The sequence below is a fragment of the Cardiocondyla obscurior genome, linkage group LG02, assembly GCF_019399895.1.
Source record: "Cardiocondyla obscurior isolate alpha-2009 linkage group LG02, Cobs3.1, whole genome shotgun sequence".
Lineage (NCBI taxonomy): Eukaryota > Metazoa > Arthropoda > Insecta > Hymenoptera > Formicidae > Cardiocondyla > Cardiocondyla obscurior.
The window spans coordinates 3,571,429-3,590,703 of NC_091865.1; the positions used below are offsets into that span (position 1 = coordinate 3,571,429).

The following is a 19,275-nucleotide window of genomic DNA, read 5'->3' on the forward strand; positions in this document are numbered from 1 at the left end:
TAAAAAGCAAAAAAAAAAAAAATATTAAATAAATAAAGCGACTTAACAGGTATTAAAATTTTTCTGCTACTTTAACATAGTCTTTTAAGCTAACACATTTCTATACATCCGAGGGTGATATAAGAGTCACAGCCGCGAGATGTGCGCAGGTGCATCGGTGGTGGAGTTTACTAGCAATCTCTCGCGGAAAAGTAAAACAACCCGTCGTTCCAGTTGTAGCCGCATAACACCTCCCTGTATCTATTCGCCGAATACTATATACGTATGATCGTGAAGGGGATAGCGAAGGCAGACGACGCTGCGACGGGGAAGGAAGAACGCAGGAGGAAACAAAAGCGAAGAGAAAACTGTGGCCATACCGGCAGCTATACCGGCATATTTACAGAGAGAATAGAGGAGAGAAGAATACGTTTTAGTTTTGCATTTGTCGCCGAAGAGAAATAGTGCTTCGAGAGAGGAGAGTGCTTCAGTAGGTAGGTACGTGTGGATGGATAGCGACGCCGAAGGAAAAAGGGAAGTGGAGAAGGTGATCGTAGGTAGGTACGCGGTAGTAGACCGTCGACCGGCGATGGAAAAGAGGACGACAAGAGAGATACGAGACTGCTATCTAACCGCGTCAGCGGGCGTGAGTCGGGCTCGGGAGCGAAGGGGGATGCAGGTAGCAACAAGGGGTGGCGGGCAAAACGACGGGGACGAAGAACGGGAGAAAGGGGAAGCAGGATCGGGTCCCATGTGCCTGTCACGGTTTTACAAGTCCATAAAAAGAGGAATTTCAGACTGAGTTAAATATTGCTGCCGCCCTCGCTGAATTTCAAGCACGCACACGCGTACGACTGCCGACGGTACATATATAATGGGGCGCATCCACAGAGACGCAACCGCGCACCTTTTCACACGTGTAACGAGCACGGAATAGCGGGAAGAATCTTCCTGCGATATTTATTTAGCCGTCATGCGCGTTTGTTAAATTATTTCCGTCTGCCCGGTCCACCCGCGAAACTCGATGCCGAAGGATTAAAAAAACGTATCTAGCGAAGATCATTTATCATTCGTACATCGTTCACGCGTTGTTGTAAATAGCGATAAATTGTAGTTTTTAAATAAATAAGTCTACGTTATGCTCGTCATTCTACAAAAGCAGGGGACAATATGATGTTTTTGTAAAAAAAAAAAAAAAAATCTTTCCTAATTCGTCCAGTTTGTATTACATATTCTGCATTTATATCAACTTTTCTATGCGTACGAGTGCACAGAGATCGTGGGAAGAAAGTAGTTATGACGGGTTTCATGGTTTATGGCTGATTCTCTAGGGATTCCAGACACAGGAAGCAAAAGAGATTATCACAAGGGACGTACGCTTAATCCCGAACTACCACTGTACCGGACAGCCTTACCCGTAGAAGTTATTCTAGAAATACATGGAACTGTATTACACCAAGTCCCATTTCACTGAATATCCACATGTTTTATCTACGTACACAAACGTTGAAATAATAAATTATACACGATTACGCCGAAATTATAATTGTGCACTTAAAAATCCGCGATGAAACTTATAAGAAAATATGTCGCAGCTATACTTATAAGATTTTTGCAAGAGACTATGTCTTTTAATCATTTTAAATTAGTATCCACGTATAAATATAACTGTGGATTATATACTTTTTAAAATAATATTTTTATTTTAATATGCAGGAATATATTGCAACTTTATTAAAATTATTATTTTATATATCAAAAAAAATATACTGCAATACATCGCGAAAAACATATCATTTTTTATGAAATTATCTGTATTCGCACACAGTTCGAATTTGTTCTGTGCAATTAAATTATCGTATTAAATTTTTCACGTAGAGATTTTCATTGACAATGTGTATACGCTGATAAAAATCTCAAACACTGCCCGACATTAAACATTCGTTTAATATTTTATTTAATTAAACATGAGTAATTATAGTTGTTGGAATTAAAGTAAAATGATATTATTAACAATTATGTGTGCAATAAATACTTTTTTTTTTTTTTAATTGAATAATAATTTAATATTATTAAATTCTTTTTTGTTCAGATAGATTAATTTAATTTTTGCTCTACCGTAATGAGCTTTATATAATAATTCTCAGAAAAATGCGAACTGGAACAATAAAAAAATATAAAAAAAAACCCGATGTTACGAATACTAGGTAAATGTGGAACGATCGAACTTGTTTGATCTCTTTGCCGTTTTACGTGTATCATTTAATCAATTTTTAAACAATATTTTTGTACAATATATTTGCTTAACACTTATTTGCATAATATATGTTGCAATCTGCTTAAAATGCATTTTACGTTGTGATAAAACAGCTTTAAAAATTCTCTTTCAGAGTAATTCTCTGCTCGGACCAATTAGTATATGAGTCCAACAAGTTGAGCAAGTATAAGATCAAAGGTAAAACGCAGGGTACTAAAAATATTTTTCATATAAAGACGTAAATTTGAAAAGTGAGTCTACTCACTGCTCGTGTCCTGTTTTGGTTGGTTACCCGGCGACGTCGCCCAGTTAACTTTCATCTCCTGAAACAATTTAAAAAAAAGAGAGAATGCATTAGTTCCACGTGATAACGTCAGACAAATGTAAATTTTCAAAAGCTTAAAAACTATCGATACATACAGGGCGAAGGGAAAATTTACACGTTAAATATTTCCTTTAATCACCCCAGTATACGCGTAATTTTAATTTGTTAGCGATAACAAATTGCATTAAATAAAACTGAAACTGTTAAAGTTACCCATCTTACTTTCGCTCGTAAATAGTTGTCATAAATCCACTACTACGTTGCTATTGACTTTTAGAGCTACCGAAATTTCTTAGACAAACTTAGGAGAATCGATCACATTACTTCTAAATCGGATCTGCAGATTCCGGCAGCGAGGAAGTGGTTTCACTTTGGAGAAGACGTCGGGTGGCGGAAATGGGACGTGTCGGGTATCGTCGAGTCCTAACAGACGCCGTAAACTGGATTCTTTATGCATCAACGTGTACCCGGCTCGTAGCGTCGCAGATATTCGATAGATAGTAAAAGTCATTTCAGCGGAATCGATCGCGGCCCAGGATAAAAAAAAAAAAAAAAAAAAATGAAGGCGCGTAAAAGCGAAGGGACTACGAGCGAGTCGCGGAATAAGTTTCGCTGTATTGAATTTCGCAGCGTTTGCAAAACGTTTGCAAATAGCCAAGTTAATTTAGAACAGTAACTAAACTATTACACGCACGTATTGCCCGTTGTTGATTTGATATCTTCCTTTGTCAAAATGCGCTCTAACAGAGAGCGCGCTACAAATGATAGAAGTCCATCGATTTCATCGATAACATATTATTCTCTCAGACAGTACGCTTGCAATACCGACATCCTTTATAAAATATTATTGCCGATTAATAAGCCCTCTGGGAAAATTCGCGATATAAAAACATGTGTTGAATTTATCGACGTGTTACTTCTTCAGTTCAACAAATTTTAATATCGACATAAAATTTTTTTTCTTTTTTAATTAATACCGTTTTTATTCGGCAGCAATTTTTTTTTTCCCCCCATAATTTTCAGCGACGAATCACAGATGTAAATGCTTTTTAAATCTAACTTACATCACGCGGATATTAATTATATTCATTTCCTTCGGTTAATTAAATAAACTGCAAACGATTGATCCAATCGATCGAATACCGCGACGTATCCATCCGGTACAGATTCGCGATACATTGAATTTAATATTTCGTTAATATTTCGTATAACATTCGATGTGTAATTTATAACGCGTTAAATTTCGAAGCGTGCGAGACCAAGTCACTGTACGTCGGAGTACTTGCCAGCACGAGAGGTGCCTGGGTGTTGGCGCGACACGTACGAGCCACGAGTATCTCCCTTTACTCTACCGACCGCCTACGCAAGGGACAATTTGTAGCGCAAGTTCTTATACGTATATTTGACGAGCAGCGACACAACCACGGCGCAAATTACCTTCTCTTCATCCTCAGTCAGCGAAGAGCACCCAAGATCACACCTCCTTCCTTCAACGTAAGTTGTATCACCATTTATAAAATAATGTTCGCTCTATCCGAGAATGTTCACTAATATATTCACTCCGGATCGTTCACACAGCCTCCGAATGGATCTATTTACGCTTATTTCAATCAAGCTCCAAGCTAGCAGCTTGATAATTAATCTCGATGCGCCCCGACAGCGTTTCTGTCCCGGCCGCGGAATTTCCGTAACACGACCGACCGAAATATCGTTGACCAGTCCGATCGGAGCTCGCTCGAAGTCGGGTTTAATTCACGAAAACTGTGACGTAACCGAGTTTAAAAAATCCTGCGTATTGGTGTGTGTCACTCATGTGTTTGTTACGTACGTTTACGCGATCGCGTTGCGCAAGATGGCCGGCTCAGGTCGACTATACGTCAGATCGACCACGCAACTAATCGATAAAAAAATGATGGCGTCGCGTGTGACAGTCACACGTCATACGTCACACGACAACGTCAGCCATCATGCAATTAGTAGCGTACGGGAATCGTGCACTAGTTCACGTCTTACAATTAGCTGTATCGAGATTGTGCCGGGAAGCCATTTCGTTGTGGCAGACTAATTCACGTCGTGTCGTGTCGTACAAAACAGTCGTCGGCTACGCAAGTAACGACGCGAGCAAGTCTACACGCGCTGTGACATGAGTTGTAATTTTACGGTATTTATATTGTTCATATTTGATTTGTTATTAATTAAGCAAAACTTGTTCGATTTTAGATCTAGAGGAGAGACTGGAGAGGTCTCGTTGACATTAGTAGGTGATCGTAGCGTTCTTTGCGAGTATATTGGAAAGAGAATCCGGTCCGATATTCGACAATCGAGAAAAAGAAACCTTCGAGACGCATCATGCAGCTTCAGAGTAAGCGTCAGTTTGTATTTTAATAAATTAAGAACGACGATATATCGCGCAGGGTAAGTTATTCATTCTTGGTGTACGTATGTACGTACATACGTACAGTTATATGTACATCAGTTACATTTTTTTCTTTGCTTGCTTTTCTTGCTTTTCATTGTTGATTATGTAATACGAATAGTAGACTTAATTAATAAATATCGTGACGTCTTCAGGAATTACCAACTCGCTATAAATTGGCATGAATATTATATGTGTATAATATGTGGTTTTTTTTAATGTCTTATAGTGTGTTAAACTGCGTTAAATACGGGCGGTCCAGCTCGTGATCTGCGTATCTCACATTCGTCGTGTTCATTATTTCTTTTTTCGCAGGTATCGCCATGTAAGCCGCGCAGTACCCCACCTGAAGAGGAAACTTTCGAGACGCATCGTGCAGCTCTAGAGTAAGCGTCAGTTTTGTATTTTAATAAATTAAAATCGACGATATTTCGCGCACGGTAGGTTATTCATTCTTGGTGTACGTATGTACGTACATACGTATAGTTATATGTACATCAGTTACAATTTTTTATTTGTTGATTATGTAATTCGAATAGTAGACTTAATTAATAAATATCGTAACGTCTTCAACAATTACCAACTCGCTATAAATTGGCATGAATATTATATGTGTATAATATGTGGTTTTTTTATGTCTTATAGTGTGTTAAACTGCGTTAAATACGGGCGGTCCAGCTCGTGATCTGCGTATCTCACATTCGTCGTGTTCATTATTTCTTTTTTCGCAGGTATCGCCATGTAAGCCGCGCAGTACCCCACCTGAAGAGGAAACTTTCGAGACGCATCGTGCAGCTCTAGAGTAAGCGTCAGTTTTGTATTTTAATAAATTAAAATCGACGATATTTCGCGCACGGTAGGTTATTCATTCTTGGTGTACGTATGTACGTACATACGTACAGTTATATGTACATCAGTTACATTTTTCTCTTTGTTGGTTATGTAATACGAATAATAGACTTAATTAATAAATATTGTTTAATAATTAATAAAGAAAATTAAGTTTTAGTTATAGAGAAATTTAATATTTGTGAAATCTTGTTCAGATAATAAAACTTTGATTTTAATTGTTCAATTAAAAAACTTGTTACAGGCGCGTAAATTTTTTTTTATATCGTAGACATTATTTTGATTGATATTATTTCTCTACAATTAAAATTTTATATTTATTCGTTACAGGATCGACATAGCTGTATACCTAACTCCGTTGCTGCGAATCGACCAGTGCGTGGCATATTTTTTTTACAACGCGTTGCGAAGAAAATTATATTACCTACGAAAAATAGCAATTAAAATATAAAAAATAATTAAAATAATTAAAAGTGAGCTGACTATTACTCTCGCTTCGTGAAATGATCCAAGCGGGACAAGAAATTATTGTCGCGAAAAAACAGCTACAACGATTCGATTCAATGTAACACGGTTTGTTTTTTAAATAGGATATTAATAGGATATTAATCAGCGCACGATGCGATTTATTCCGTCATACAATTTTGTTGTTGCGTAAGCCTATTGGCGATTAATGGTGTGATAGATTTCACGAGCATGATATAAGCAGGAAATAGTAAAATGTTACGGCCGAAGTATGCGGATAATAAAAGTCACGCGCACGATACGCAGAAAATGTAGACAGAGTTAATGGAAGAATGGTGTCACCAACGTGGACGACACACGGACCGTATCAGTACGTGTTAATTCGCTACACGCAGCTCGCGTGGCGTTCATATTGAATCGTTACTTTTCATTTTCTTGGCCGTCGGCATAGTCGACCCGCGGCGTCGCTCGTGCAATCTCTGGCAGGTACGGTATTTAACTCGCTTGGATTATGAGGGTTTATGAAACTGGCACATAGGCTGAGATAAAAAAGCGTTTTAAGACGCAGTAGTTAGAAAGACGGGGGGTTTTTTTTCTTTTTTAATAAAGACCGTACGAACAATAATTTTCTTTTTACACGCCTTCATTATTTAGGTCAAATCACGTTTAACAAAACTCGACGCGGATTTCGTAATGTGCTTTTTTCCCTCGCTTTTATTTAAGATAACAATAAAATTTCCTGTATAAAAATTGCAGGGCACAAAGTATATCGTACTAAAAATGTATTTTAACATGAAAACGCGAATGTGCTGATTAATCGTATGATAAATTTATTGAATTTTTGCTAGTAATTTTTAAAAGTCATTTTAACATTTTGTTATAAACCTGATAGTCGAACACGATTAACAATTTGTAACTATCGATACGTAGTAAGGTAAAAAAAAGTATTTTGTCAGAGAGATTTGTATATGCGCTTTATAATATATTTACCGAAGAAGCTGATGGAAATCAGGGTTTTAATAATATTTTTTATTTAACTACTCGTGGGATTTGCGTCTCCGTCCAAACGTATTTTTTGTAATTTTACGGATTCAGATTTATACGTTGATGCTAAATGCATACCTTTAAAATCGATATAATCGAATAATAATTGAACCGAATTATAGCGAAATGTGTGAACGGAGGCAAAATATTCCGTCCCGCTTGATAAAGCATTTACGCCCAGGCGCGGAGCTTTGTACGATTACCAACCAGCCGCGTATCGTAAACTATTTTACAAAATATATATGGAAGCGACATTGGGACGCCACAACTAAACGATAAACTAACCGTAGCAAATAGTTTGCTGGATAGTATATTGAACATTGGTGTGTGTACAGAAGTTAAATAACCTGCTCCGTTGTCTAGTATGTAGCAATTCCAAATATAAATTATCTCGAATCGATTGACAGCTTCGTTAATTGTAAAATAAATGGCAGAAAATAACAGATAGCTGTTGTAACAATGAAATTCTAACAAATATTTAAAAAAAAGTAGAAAAACTTCTGCTATCTCGTTCTGGCACTCAATGTTTAATCATATTTCTCAAACTTTCTGCTAGATTAGTTATTTTAGAAAGCGTATGTGTGTATGCATGTATGAGAACAAGTGTGACAAGAACGAGTAATGTTAACGGGGAAAACCGCGGCGCGGAAAAGTGTAGAGGATAAGGAATACGAAGGAGAGAATAAGTAAACGAGTGACTATATAAGTAAGGAAGCGAGTAAGTCTAGTAAGTAAGTAAGTTAGAATAGAGGGAACGCGCGCGAGTGCCCAAGACGGCCAGTACACGAACGCGGGTCCCGCAGTGTGTCTGCAGCAATTTGCAACTTTTAATAGTTAGCGGGTTGCGAGGTCGTCTGCCGGTCCAGAGCCCGTTGTTTTATGGTTTATAGAGGAGGAAAGCAAGTTTACATGTCGTAGTTTTGAACAGTTAATGCACACGCGCCTTATGCTGAACCTTGGCTCTTGCCATATTTATATATTAAAAGGTGAAGTTTCCGTCCGATACGCCACTTTCGTATTACTCTAGGCGTACATCTAAACTTCCGTTTTGAATAAACCGTATGTGAAATGAGGTCAACTTACCATTCTAATTTTACAGTCGCGTAAATTGATGATTAAAATTTGCATTATTGATAGGAATAAAATATTTTAAAACTAGTGAAAATTTAATACTTAACAGCTCGACAGTTTTACTTGAATTTAATTCGCACAGAAATTTTTAAATTCCGTTTTGGTTTGCTGGTCTCGTAATCACATGTAGAAATGACTTGAGAAAAATCGAAATTTCTTATCACTCTCGCACCATTGCGTATATAATAGGAAATTTTATAGACTACTTTATAAACTGTGGTGGAAAACAATTTTACAAATTATTGAATTGTTGCACAAAGTAATATTGCGGCGTCATGGGGGGTAAGGGGATAGATCAGGGCGACACTTTAATGCGAGGTTTAGACCACGGTAGAGGAACGATTACATATTACAAATGTGAAGGTTGAGTTACTGCGAGCGAATATCGGCAGGAAATCGGGCAGAAATTGCAAGCTACTGCACTTTTGATCTCAGTCGCCTGCCGGTCAGATATTTATTGTCCTATTATCGTGATTGATGCGCGGCTGGCTGCCCACTGGCTAGTATCTTATATAAGTACATTTAATGGGGTAAGGCCGTTTCAGACTTTCGCATGACGAAGGGCGCCAATCTTATATTGTCGTTTAACGTTATGGTCGATGCAGCGTCCAATACGGTGGGGTGGATTTGTATCGTTTTCTTACTTATGCCTTCTTATTTTCAAGCCACATGGCGCCATTAGTCGACGCGGTACCGCTAACGCTTCTCGCCTGCTGTGGTAATAAGTCACGGAAATGCTATCGTAAGAAATTTACGGAACGCTCGCTTACTTTCCGCGTGTACGGGAAGCACATTCGCGAACCGGGTTCTCCAGTAAACCCCGTGACAATCCGTGTCGGGTCAATCGTTAATTACGCTGTAAATATCAGCACTTCGAAAACTCGCGGTACATTGGCCTCGCTCGTTTTTAGGTTCGGTCTAATTGATTCTTTTTACCGTCACAAACATATGTGTGACAACGATTTCGTGCGAAAAAAAAGGAAAAAAGAACTTGGGCATTTTCGCAAAAATTAAATTAAAAGTCGACAATGGAAAAAAAGATTAGTCAATCGCTTGGATAAACTATTTGTTAATTGCTAATTAGCTGGTTGCAAATAAATCAATCTCTGTATCGCGTGTTAATCATTAAAATAATTCGTTAGTATAAATATCTTTCGTTTACATATCAATACACTGTAAGTAGAAAATTGATTTATAATGTCATTTTCGGTGTGACCGCAATAACAGTTATGATTTCAATAGTGCTTGAATTTCAATTTGTTCATTATTAACTGATTACGCTGATTGTATAAAATCGATACTGTGAGCTTCAGCCAGAATTTACGAGTTATCCTGATCAGCGCTTGCGCTCATAAATTTGTGTAGATAGGTCAAACAATTTATTTTACCATCACGATTATATTTGATTCAGGGAGTAATAAATTTTTTTCGTTTAATTTATATAAAGAATTCTTGTCTACACACCGTTAATGATTGCAGTCCATCAGCTATAACTAATACACTGTTATTTTCGATCTCAAAAATATAAAGAATTGTTAAAAAACAGATATTACGTAAAAGTGATGTTTTTGCACTAACTAAATTCAATGGTGTTATATCGTGTAGCATCGATGGTGTACAATATCACAACCGTGATAATTAAAAGTAGAAATTTATATTTTTAAAAACATATATATTTCTTATTTGTTTCAGCATAAATAAATTGAATAATTTAATAGTCTTGACCGAAGTTATTGCAGGTGTCCTAATTATTGTATTTTATTAAATGTAATACATCGAAAAATTTTTATTGTTTAAAAATTATTTATACTTGACTGCCATTACCATTTTTGTTGCGTTTGTTTTAGAAGAAAAGAAGTTTATTTTAGTAAAATGTCGAATAAGTTTGACGAAAGATATGCATATATGATATTTAATTTTCAGTCGCGCGGGTTTCACCGTAGACGCGAAGAAGTCGGGTGAGTTCGTGGGTGCTCGGAGGTGATCGGTTGCGTCACTTCGGCACGTAGGCCCCTTTGCCGGTAGTCTCGGTCAAGCCAGTCCAATTCTGGAGCCGTTCCGTGGCGGAGCTCTCGTCGTTCGCGCTCGGCGAGTGACTCAATTTAATTAATAAAGTTTAACTTCTGTTCGAACTTGGGCCTAGAGGAGAACGACCCGAGAGGAGGACGGACCGAGAGGAGAACGGGTCGAGAGGAGAACGGGCAGAGGAAAACGAGCCGAGAGGAGGACGGGCTGAAAGGAGGACTGGCCGAGAGAAGGACTGGCCGAGAGGAGAACTGGCCAAGAAGAGGATGGATCAAGAGCATATCTAGTGAGCCACAGCGAAGTACTGTGGCCTGTCGGTCATCGTTATGGTCCTATCCTGTTCTTTCCCCGGCTCCGAACAGTAGGCGCGGTATCAGGATGCGAGGCACCGGTCGTTTTCGTGCGCTGGCATGTGGTGGCCCGTAGACAAACATAGTACGTAGTGCGCCGCGTCAAAGTTTCAAGGTAAGATTGCGTTCAAGGTTACTAGAACGGGCTAACGTAATAACGAGGCTCGAAAGAATCGGGCGAATTCGCGCGCGCTCGTGCACGATCGGTCGCGCCACTTAGTCACGTAGGCCCCTCTGACCGTCGTTCCGGACGAGTCCAGTCCGGATTCTGGAGCGTTCCGTGGCGGAGCTCTCGTCGTTCGCGCTCGGTGATTAACTTAATTTAATTAATATAGTTATCAATACTACGCGTATTAGTTTCTGTTCGAACTCGGACCTACAGGGGGACGAACCGAAAGAAGGACGAGGCCGAGAGGAGGACGCGTCGAGAGGAGAACGGGGCCGAGAGGAGGACGGGCCGAGAAGTGTACGGGTCGAGAGATGAGTCAAGGGCATGCCTAGTGAGCCGCGGCGGAGTTTCAAGGTAAAATCGCGATCAAGGTTACTGGAGCAGGCTAACATAATAACGAGGCTCGAAAGAATCGGGCGGGTTTGCGCGCGCTCGTGCACGATCGGTCGCGCCACTTAGTCACGTAGGCCCCTCTTACCGCCGTTCCGGGCGAGTCCATTCCGGATTCTGGAGCGTTCCGTGGCGGAGCTCTCGTCGTTCGCGCTCGGTGATTAACTTAATTTAATTAATATAGTTATCAATACTACGCGTATTAGTTTCTGTTCGAACTCGGACCTACAGGGGGACGAACCGAAAAAAGGACGAGGCCGAGAGGAGGACGCGTCGAGAGGAGAACGGGGCCGAGAGGAGGACGGGCCGAGAAGTGTACGGGTCGAGAGATGAGTCAAGGGCATGCCTAGTGAGCCGCGGCGGAGTTTCAAGGTAAAATCGCGATCAAGGTTACTGGAGCAGGCTAACATAATAACGAGGCTCGAAAGAATCGGGCGGGTTTGCGCGCGCTCGTGCACGATCGGTCGCGCCACTTAGTCACGTAGGCCCCTCTTACCGCCGTTCCGGGCGAGTCCATTCCGGATTCTGGAGCGTTCCTTGGCGAAGCTCTCGTCGTTCGCGCTCGGTGGTTAACTCAATTTAATTAATATATTTATCAATACTACGCGTATTAGCTTCCGACCTTGATACTCTTTTTACACATATTCTTTTACGTATGAACGATCTTGTCGCAATGACTGGGCTCTCAAGGACAGTATTTAATCGCAATTATTTTTCTGTTTCAGATTGAAAATCCGGAGAAGAGCCAAGGCAGTCTCGTGATGTGTGGCCAGAGGTGAGGATCCGCTTAACATCCTGGACAACTCGATATGAGGAGGAAAAGGAGGAAGAAGTCTTGCAAGTGGTCTCGCATCAGCGGAACAACCGCATGGTAAGAATTATTTTTTGCTTAAAAAATAACGCGGAGAGTACATACGACGCCAATACGTTTTTATAATATTTTTCTATATTTGATTAATCAAGCAAAACTTGTCTTCTGTTTTCAGGTAAAGATATAGTGAAGTGTTGGACGTGTCTGTGGGTCAACAGCCAACATCCTGAGAGGAGGAGGAGGCCCAGGATGGGCATCCTGCTTCGGCTGAGCAACGTTTCGGTAAGAATTTTTTTTTTGTTTAAAATTAACTGTTTTTTCATGATATTCATTTAAATTGTTGTTTTAATAAAAATTAAAATAAAAAATTTAATAATATAGAACGATAATTTATATTTTGGAAAAGATTGATTTATTAAAGATTTTATTTGATAACAAGTAAATTAATTTTGTATTGTTTAATTGAATAATTAATTAGAGTCACGTAAGAATTATATTTTCAACAGTGAATATTATTCAAAACGTCTCTACAATTAATATTTTATTTTTATGTTACAGTGTCATCAAATCTGCCTTGCTGAACTCAGCCGCTGCGCATCGAACCGGTGAGTCGACAATATTGTTTTGCATAGGTGATGGGTTTTTGCTTAAGTTTCAGCGTTCGAGGAAATTGTACAAATTGTACAATTTATTAAAATTTAAAATAGGTATCGCATTTAAATTAATTTAATACATAAAAAGATCGCGTAACTCGCCCATTATTATTATATTATAATTATTAATTTGCGTAATACTTTAAAATTATTACCGGGCCGTTAATAACTATCGTTAAAACGTGTTAAACTATATTTTCTTGACAACTGAGATATACTTTGTCGGCACGAAAAAGAATTAACCGAAAAAATCAATCGGCATCGGCATTAATTATTTTTAAAACCATTATTATATATTAATAGGAAATTGATAAAAAATTATATTTAATATTTAAATTAATAATATTAACAATTGAAGTATTTATAATAAAAATACTAAAGTTTTATAAAAGAAATTTTGAACATAGACCACAGTTAAAGTATTTTGTCGATTTTATTACATGTCCACAAAAATCGACTGTAGTCAGAATTGTATCTATTTTTTTTTTTTTATTCGTATTGGCTATAAGTCATCGACAGTACACTCTTTGTTTCTGCGTCGGACAGCTTCGTGATTACAACTGTACCTCTTGATACGCGAATGCGTCTAGAGATCTGAAAGCGTTTTAGTACATCAAGTTCTTTTTTTTTTTCTCGGTTTTCTATTTATTCATTGACCAAATCGTTTATCTCACGCGGTGTCGCTCGTCGGGCATCCAGAAAGTTTCTTTCCAGCTTTCTTGTTCGAAAAGTTAAGGAAACAGTATCAAATCCTTCGTGCACATGGCCGTGCGAGCGTTTGTTTCGAATGCGGGTGTTAGTCTCATACGTACATATACATGGCGGTTGGTGTTTCAGTCGGTGGTCGGATAGGGAATATACACGAAATACAAAGTAAAAGAGAGGCTGAAGAAGAGTGGTGGAAGGGAAAAAAAATTTAAAAAAAAAAAGATAGAGAAAAGGAATAAGATAGGAATGAGAAATGAGAAGAAGAAATCTTTTCAAGTTAGGCTTAGGGTGTATGTACGTAATCGGATGCAATGCGGTAGTTGTGATAGCGATAGGGATCCTGTTAGTGTGCGCACTCTGCAGATGTAGGAATTCACCATACCAGAATCATATGATATATGATTATGCCTTATGCCCCCCGTTCATATCTTATTATATATCACCACTATCGTATACATTACCGCCTCAGTCGTCCACTTGGTCTGGACATACCTCAAGGACTGAAGTGGCTTCGGTTTATTCGCCGCATATCGTTTGCTTATCGAAGTGCATTTGTTGAATGTACGAATCACGATCGTGTGGATAGGAATATGTCAAATATACGTATAATGATTGCGCGAATATAAAATATTGGGGAAAAATATAAGTTGTAGATAAAGTTAATGTAAAAATTTGCGGTAAAGTAATAAATCTGTTTGAATTTGAGCTCAATAAATAAAAATGTAAATTTTTTTAAGAGCACGATAAATATAATAAATTAATTTTTTTATATTATAATTATTGTTAAATAATCACGAGGTGAATTGTTAGCATGAGTCGTACGGATAATTCTTTTGAAATTTTTACGTGGTTTAATAATTATTTCAATAATGAATTGATTATCTACATGTGATTGATGGTTTAAAAGCATCTTCCTGTCGCGTTTGTAATTGTAAATTTGTTTGTCAATTTAATCAACTGTCAAATGTCATGATCGTCGTTTTTGTACTATCTATCGCGAGTAATTACACGTGTATTTGAACAGTACTTCACAAACCAGCAGTTAACAAACGTTGTATACAGTTATGCAATAGACATTAACGAAACTATGTAGTATCAATCGAATTTAAAGCCACAACGCAACGTAGATATTTTTAGAACATCATAGATTCTGATTAAAATTTTTAATAAAATAATTTATTACATTAATATATTAGACAAAAAAATTTATCACAATAAAAAAGAAAAAAAAAATTTTATTTTTGTAATTTTAATACATAAATTGAATTAAACTCTAGATAATAAAGTGTCTAAATGGACGTTATTTGATTTGTATTTTTTAAAAATATTTTTGTATATATTTTGATTTATTTGATCATTAAGCAACGTTGTATGCGGGAGAATAATAACGAAATTTCGTTCAACACAACCCTCGTTTCACGGAGAAATTTACAATCGCCCCTCAGGGTAACATTGGTTCGTATACAGTAGGTTACTAGCAAATATGCATTCCATGCATATCCGAGATCGACCATAGCTTAAATAATAAAAGATCAATTCCCATATATCACTTTCTATTAGTACGTCCCTCGGTACGCACACGTGTCATGCATCAACCCAACCTATCCTAAAGACCATTTAAACCAAGTAGAAATGAAAGAAAATAGTCCTCGGAGAAAACGTAGCTATCAAATATTTATCAGAAACCAAAAAAGTGTTTTAAACGTGTAATGCTTAGATAAGATAGAATTTTATTTTTGCTTTTTTTGCCGCGCAAGTTTGCGTAACTCAACAGTAACAATTTAAATGCAACGTTTGTTGAAATAATCCTAAAATCTTTGTATGTTTCTTAAATGTCCAACCAAGCGAGGGAAATAAATCTCAATCGCTTACAGTAGCTTTTAATTAATTATTTCGTAACGATGATTAAAACGTGCTAGCAAATTATCGTTTTGGCAAAACGAACGATGACAGAAAATGAGTTTAAACGCGAATGCCCTTTCGTCAAGTGAATTTTGTATATTATACTCTCGGTGACCCGCGTAAAACGCAGTTTAGCCATAGTTGCGCCGGTAGCTCGACGACGAACGATGCGCTAGGCATTCCTGACAGAAAGCACGTACGCGTTCGCTAAGGTTAAGCGAGAAAGCTTGACGCAAGCTTTTGGCGGAAGCTTCTCATCGCGAACACCCGTCCCGTGGAATGCGTTCCTCTTCAAGTGGCTCCTCGTCTCGCGAAACATTCTAAACGCGTGGCCCGAGAGTCGCTCCACGTGCATGTGCAGTCAGAGTAGCGAGTGTTTATTTCGTCCGAGAATTGCGCTTTATAGACCTACACATTTTATAATGACAGTTGACTCGCGGAAAATGCATTTTAATCATCACCCATACTTGTTTTTCAAACGATAATTTCTTAAAAAAAAATACAGATGTTATTTGTAAATTATAATTATGTTAAAAATATTTTTTACTGACTCGATAAAGATACATGAGATGTGAAATATAAATTTGGGGAAAGAAAAAAATTTTTTGTAAGAATTTTTATGATTTTAATAAGGGGCTTGTAAACAGGCGGAGGCATATTATTTTATAATCTCATGATTTTCATATTTGGCAACATAAAATTTATTTTTCGTACGAACTGATAGAATGCTACTCTTTCTTTACTTTACATCAATAAAATGTATATGAATAGAAAACTGTTTGCCAACCGAGATTGCTGTGGGATTTCTCTGCTTGTATGTCTAAAGCTCGATAGAATGCATATATCGTCATTTATTGCTTCGCTGAAGTTAAAGAACAAAAGTTTACTTTAGAACTGTGTCTCGGAATTGAACTCAAAAATTCTGTTTAACTTTAGTTGATCGACTTCAATCTACTTAAAAATAAATTAAACTTTTACAAGATTGCTATTTAATTAGATAACGTCAATTGATAGTAAACTAGAAGCTTCTGATTTACGATAATAAATATAATCTCGTACGGAAATCTACGCGGGAAGATATCGAAATATGTATTAACGGAGTAAGAAAATTATTGTCTGCAATTTGGTTTTCTATTACTATGAACGTTTATCAAATTTTATTTCTACTCTCTAGAACTTTTTTTTTTTTTGAAACGTTAAAAGTACAAAGTAAATTTTTTTATTAATATAGTTAACACTTGTATAAAGATAGGTGTTATTGCTCGAATCGTTATATCTATTTCGTATCCGCGTTTTATTTCATTAAATAAAATAGAGATATTTTTTACTTCTTCCGTCAAAAATACATATAGATTTATATTTGTTATTATAAATATACGATTATATATATTTAGTTAGAATATTATTAATAAATTATCGATAAACTTGGGTGGGCTATTTAAAATGATATATATTCTTCAAGTTCGTCTTGAATGTATCCTTCAGTGAGGCTTTCGAGATAACAAGGAAGCAGGATAAGAAACGAGGACTTTAAAACATTCGCGTGTACTTTTAACAGCTTTCGGGAAAAGATGCTGACGGTGGATAACTCCTTTGTTTCCTTCTTCGCGAGACCCCTCTTGTCGCCTTTTCGCGCGAAGAAAAGACGACAAGAGCAAACGAGTCTTTGAGTGGCAGGAACGAGGAGAAAAGATGGCGAATGCACCAGTTACGAGAGTCAAACGCCGAATACTTCCGTCGATATTTAAATTCCGCATCAAGACGAGAACGACTACGACGAAACCGACGCAGACGGGTCACGAACGTCGCGTCGTTTCTCTGACTTTGATCCTCCCGGTAATTACATTCTTTCGGTTTGAAGGCGCGTGGCTGTACAGAGAACTCCCGAGACATTTTCGCCGATGCGTCTTTCCCAAAAATCTTTTCTCCGTCACTCGTCTCTCATGGCATACGTAGGTATAAGCCGCGTGCAACAGCCGGTTACCTTTGTGCACAGCGACACGTATTCGCATGCCATGGATCCTGCCACGTAATCCTTTCCGTATATAAGGATATTGCCCTTGTACGCTTCACGATAAATTCCTCCGCGTTTCTCAAGTATTATGATTGGGATTTGTAAACTATTTTTATTTTACCTCGAGACGTGTAACCTTTAATAAAATATGTTTTCTCATACGGGGGCAGTACTTACATTTGAATTTAAATAGTTAACTAGAAATACTAGACTTGTATTATATTATTGCAATAACTTATAATAAAGTCGAATATTTAAGTGCTCGCCAAATAGGTATTAAACACTTTTGAAAAATATACTTTGCATTATTGTGAAAAACTTTCAGTCGATTTTTTCACCGTATCTGTAATAATTGAAGAACTATTCCAGTTATTTCAAATAATTAAAGTTTTTTTTTGTTTTTTTTAATAAAACTGATCCATAATTAATCTAGAAAAATACAATGTTATATTCAACGATTAAACTAAGTAACATTAGATAACACGCGTAATAAAAAGTTATTACTTTTTTATGTTTCGATAATTGCTTCTATAATTACCTGTAAATTACAAATATTAATGTCACGTAACTATTTGAATACAATTTATATTTCTATTAAAACTGGCATTATTGTCCCGTAATTTAATAATAGAAATTCATTAAAAGCACAACTAATTTTCTATCATTTATTGATAGCAACTTGGCGTGGTAATTACACTTTGTAATTGATATTACCGACCTGATTTTTGTAAAATAAGTATGTCGAGCCATCGAGCAGCAATGATCATTTCCGTACGTAGGAATAAATCATGTGTGTTTCAAGTTACATGTCATTCGCGGCGAGGTATCAGCGGGAAACGGTTGTTTCGATACGTACGTCGCAGTGCACGATCTAACATTCTGGGTTCCCTTGAGACTATCGATTTACGAGTTTTCCACCCGGGCAAACGAGAAGTTTAAAGAGACTAAGAAAATTCCCAACCATCATCCTTCCTCTTTTAAAACCCGCGCGAAATGACGTCATTAAGAGTAACACCAACTTCGCGAAGCAAATCATAATTGCGTGCCGGAAAATACTTCATCACGTTTAGTTATTTGGAAATATTAAAATTTATAACGAAACGCAGTGTTTCGTCGTTATAAATGTGTAGCGTATGTCGCCAGTGAGATAAAAATAGACGTAATCGATAGAGGTAACGTCAAAGAGTAATATATTTTTATTGTAATTTTGCACGTTTTACCTTTAACATCGATTTTATATTGAAAATTATGTTGAAAATTGCTTTATCATCCACCCGTATGTTATTTCTAAATGGCAGTAAATGGTCTCATTTACATCAGACAATTTAATTATGAGAAACTGCGGTACGTTTTAATATCGTTTTATCAAAAGCGTCTGAAATTGAATTTGCTTCATATAAATGGCGGGATATATTCACAATCTTTAGGACCCTTTGGAATGTGTCATTTGGAAATACGTTGAATTTTTTAAAGACACGTATCTACATGAAAATGCAATTTTTACTTTAAGATCCGTGGATTTATATGCCGCGTCCGTACTCTAAACAATAACACAAAAATACAAAATGACGGTACAGAGTAGCAGAGTAGAGTTTCATGTTAGGCCTGGCAATATTTTTTTTTTTTTTTTTTTTTTTTTGTGCAGAAGAAACTTTTATGGCAAATGGTTTTAAAGCATTAAAGCATTCGTTGGACTTTATCGCGCGGGTGTATTTTGTAGACATTCTTAAATTATACTAAAAGTTTGATGAAAAATGATAAAAGCGTAAAAGATTGAGACCGAAAGA

At 37.2% G+C, this 19,275-nt stretch overlaps 1 protein-coding gene and 1 long non-coding RNA gene across 12 annotated transcripts in view; one reads left to right on the plus strand and one right to left on the minus strand.

Annotated features, from left to right (window-relative positions):
- Positions 1-19,275, minus strand: part of LOC139113430 (nucleolysin TIAR) — a 461,769-nt gene that overhangs the window by 208,856 nt on the left and 233,638 nt on the right. For all 5 annotated transcript variants that reach the window (XM_070674611.1, XM_070674610.1, XM_070674616.1 and 2 more), the window contains one exon: positions 2,502-2,559. In XM_070674611.1, the coding sequence (XP_070530712.1) occupies positions 2,502-2,559 (58 nt within the window). The remainder of the gene's footprint in view (positions 1-2,501; positions 2,560-19,275) is intronic.
- LOC139113431 (uncharacterized) overlaps positions 4,415-19,275 on the plus strand; it is a 114,513-nt gene continuing 99,652 nt past the window's right edge. The window contains exons 1-6 of one of the 7 annotated variants that reach the window (XR_011547683.1): positions 4,415-4,708; positions 4,782-5,779; positions 6,157-11,772; positions 12,126-12,271; positions 12,387-12,493; positions 12,770-14,984. This is a non-coding gene — a long non-coding RNA (uncharacterized lncRNA). Of the gene's footprint in view, positions 5,780-6,156; positions 11,773-12,125; positions 12,272-12,386; positions 12,494-12,769; positions 14,985-19,275 lie in introns of those variants that run through there. The other 6 variants (XR_011547686.1, XR_011547688.1, XR_011547685.1 and 3 more) reach the window with 6 other exon arrangements.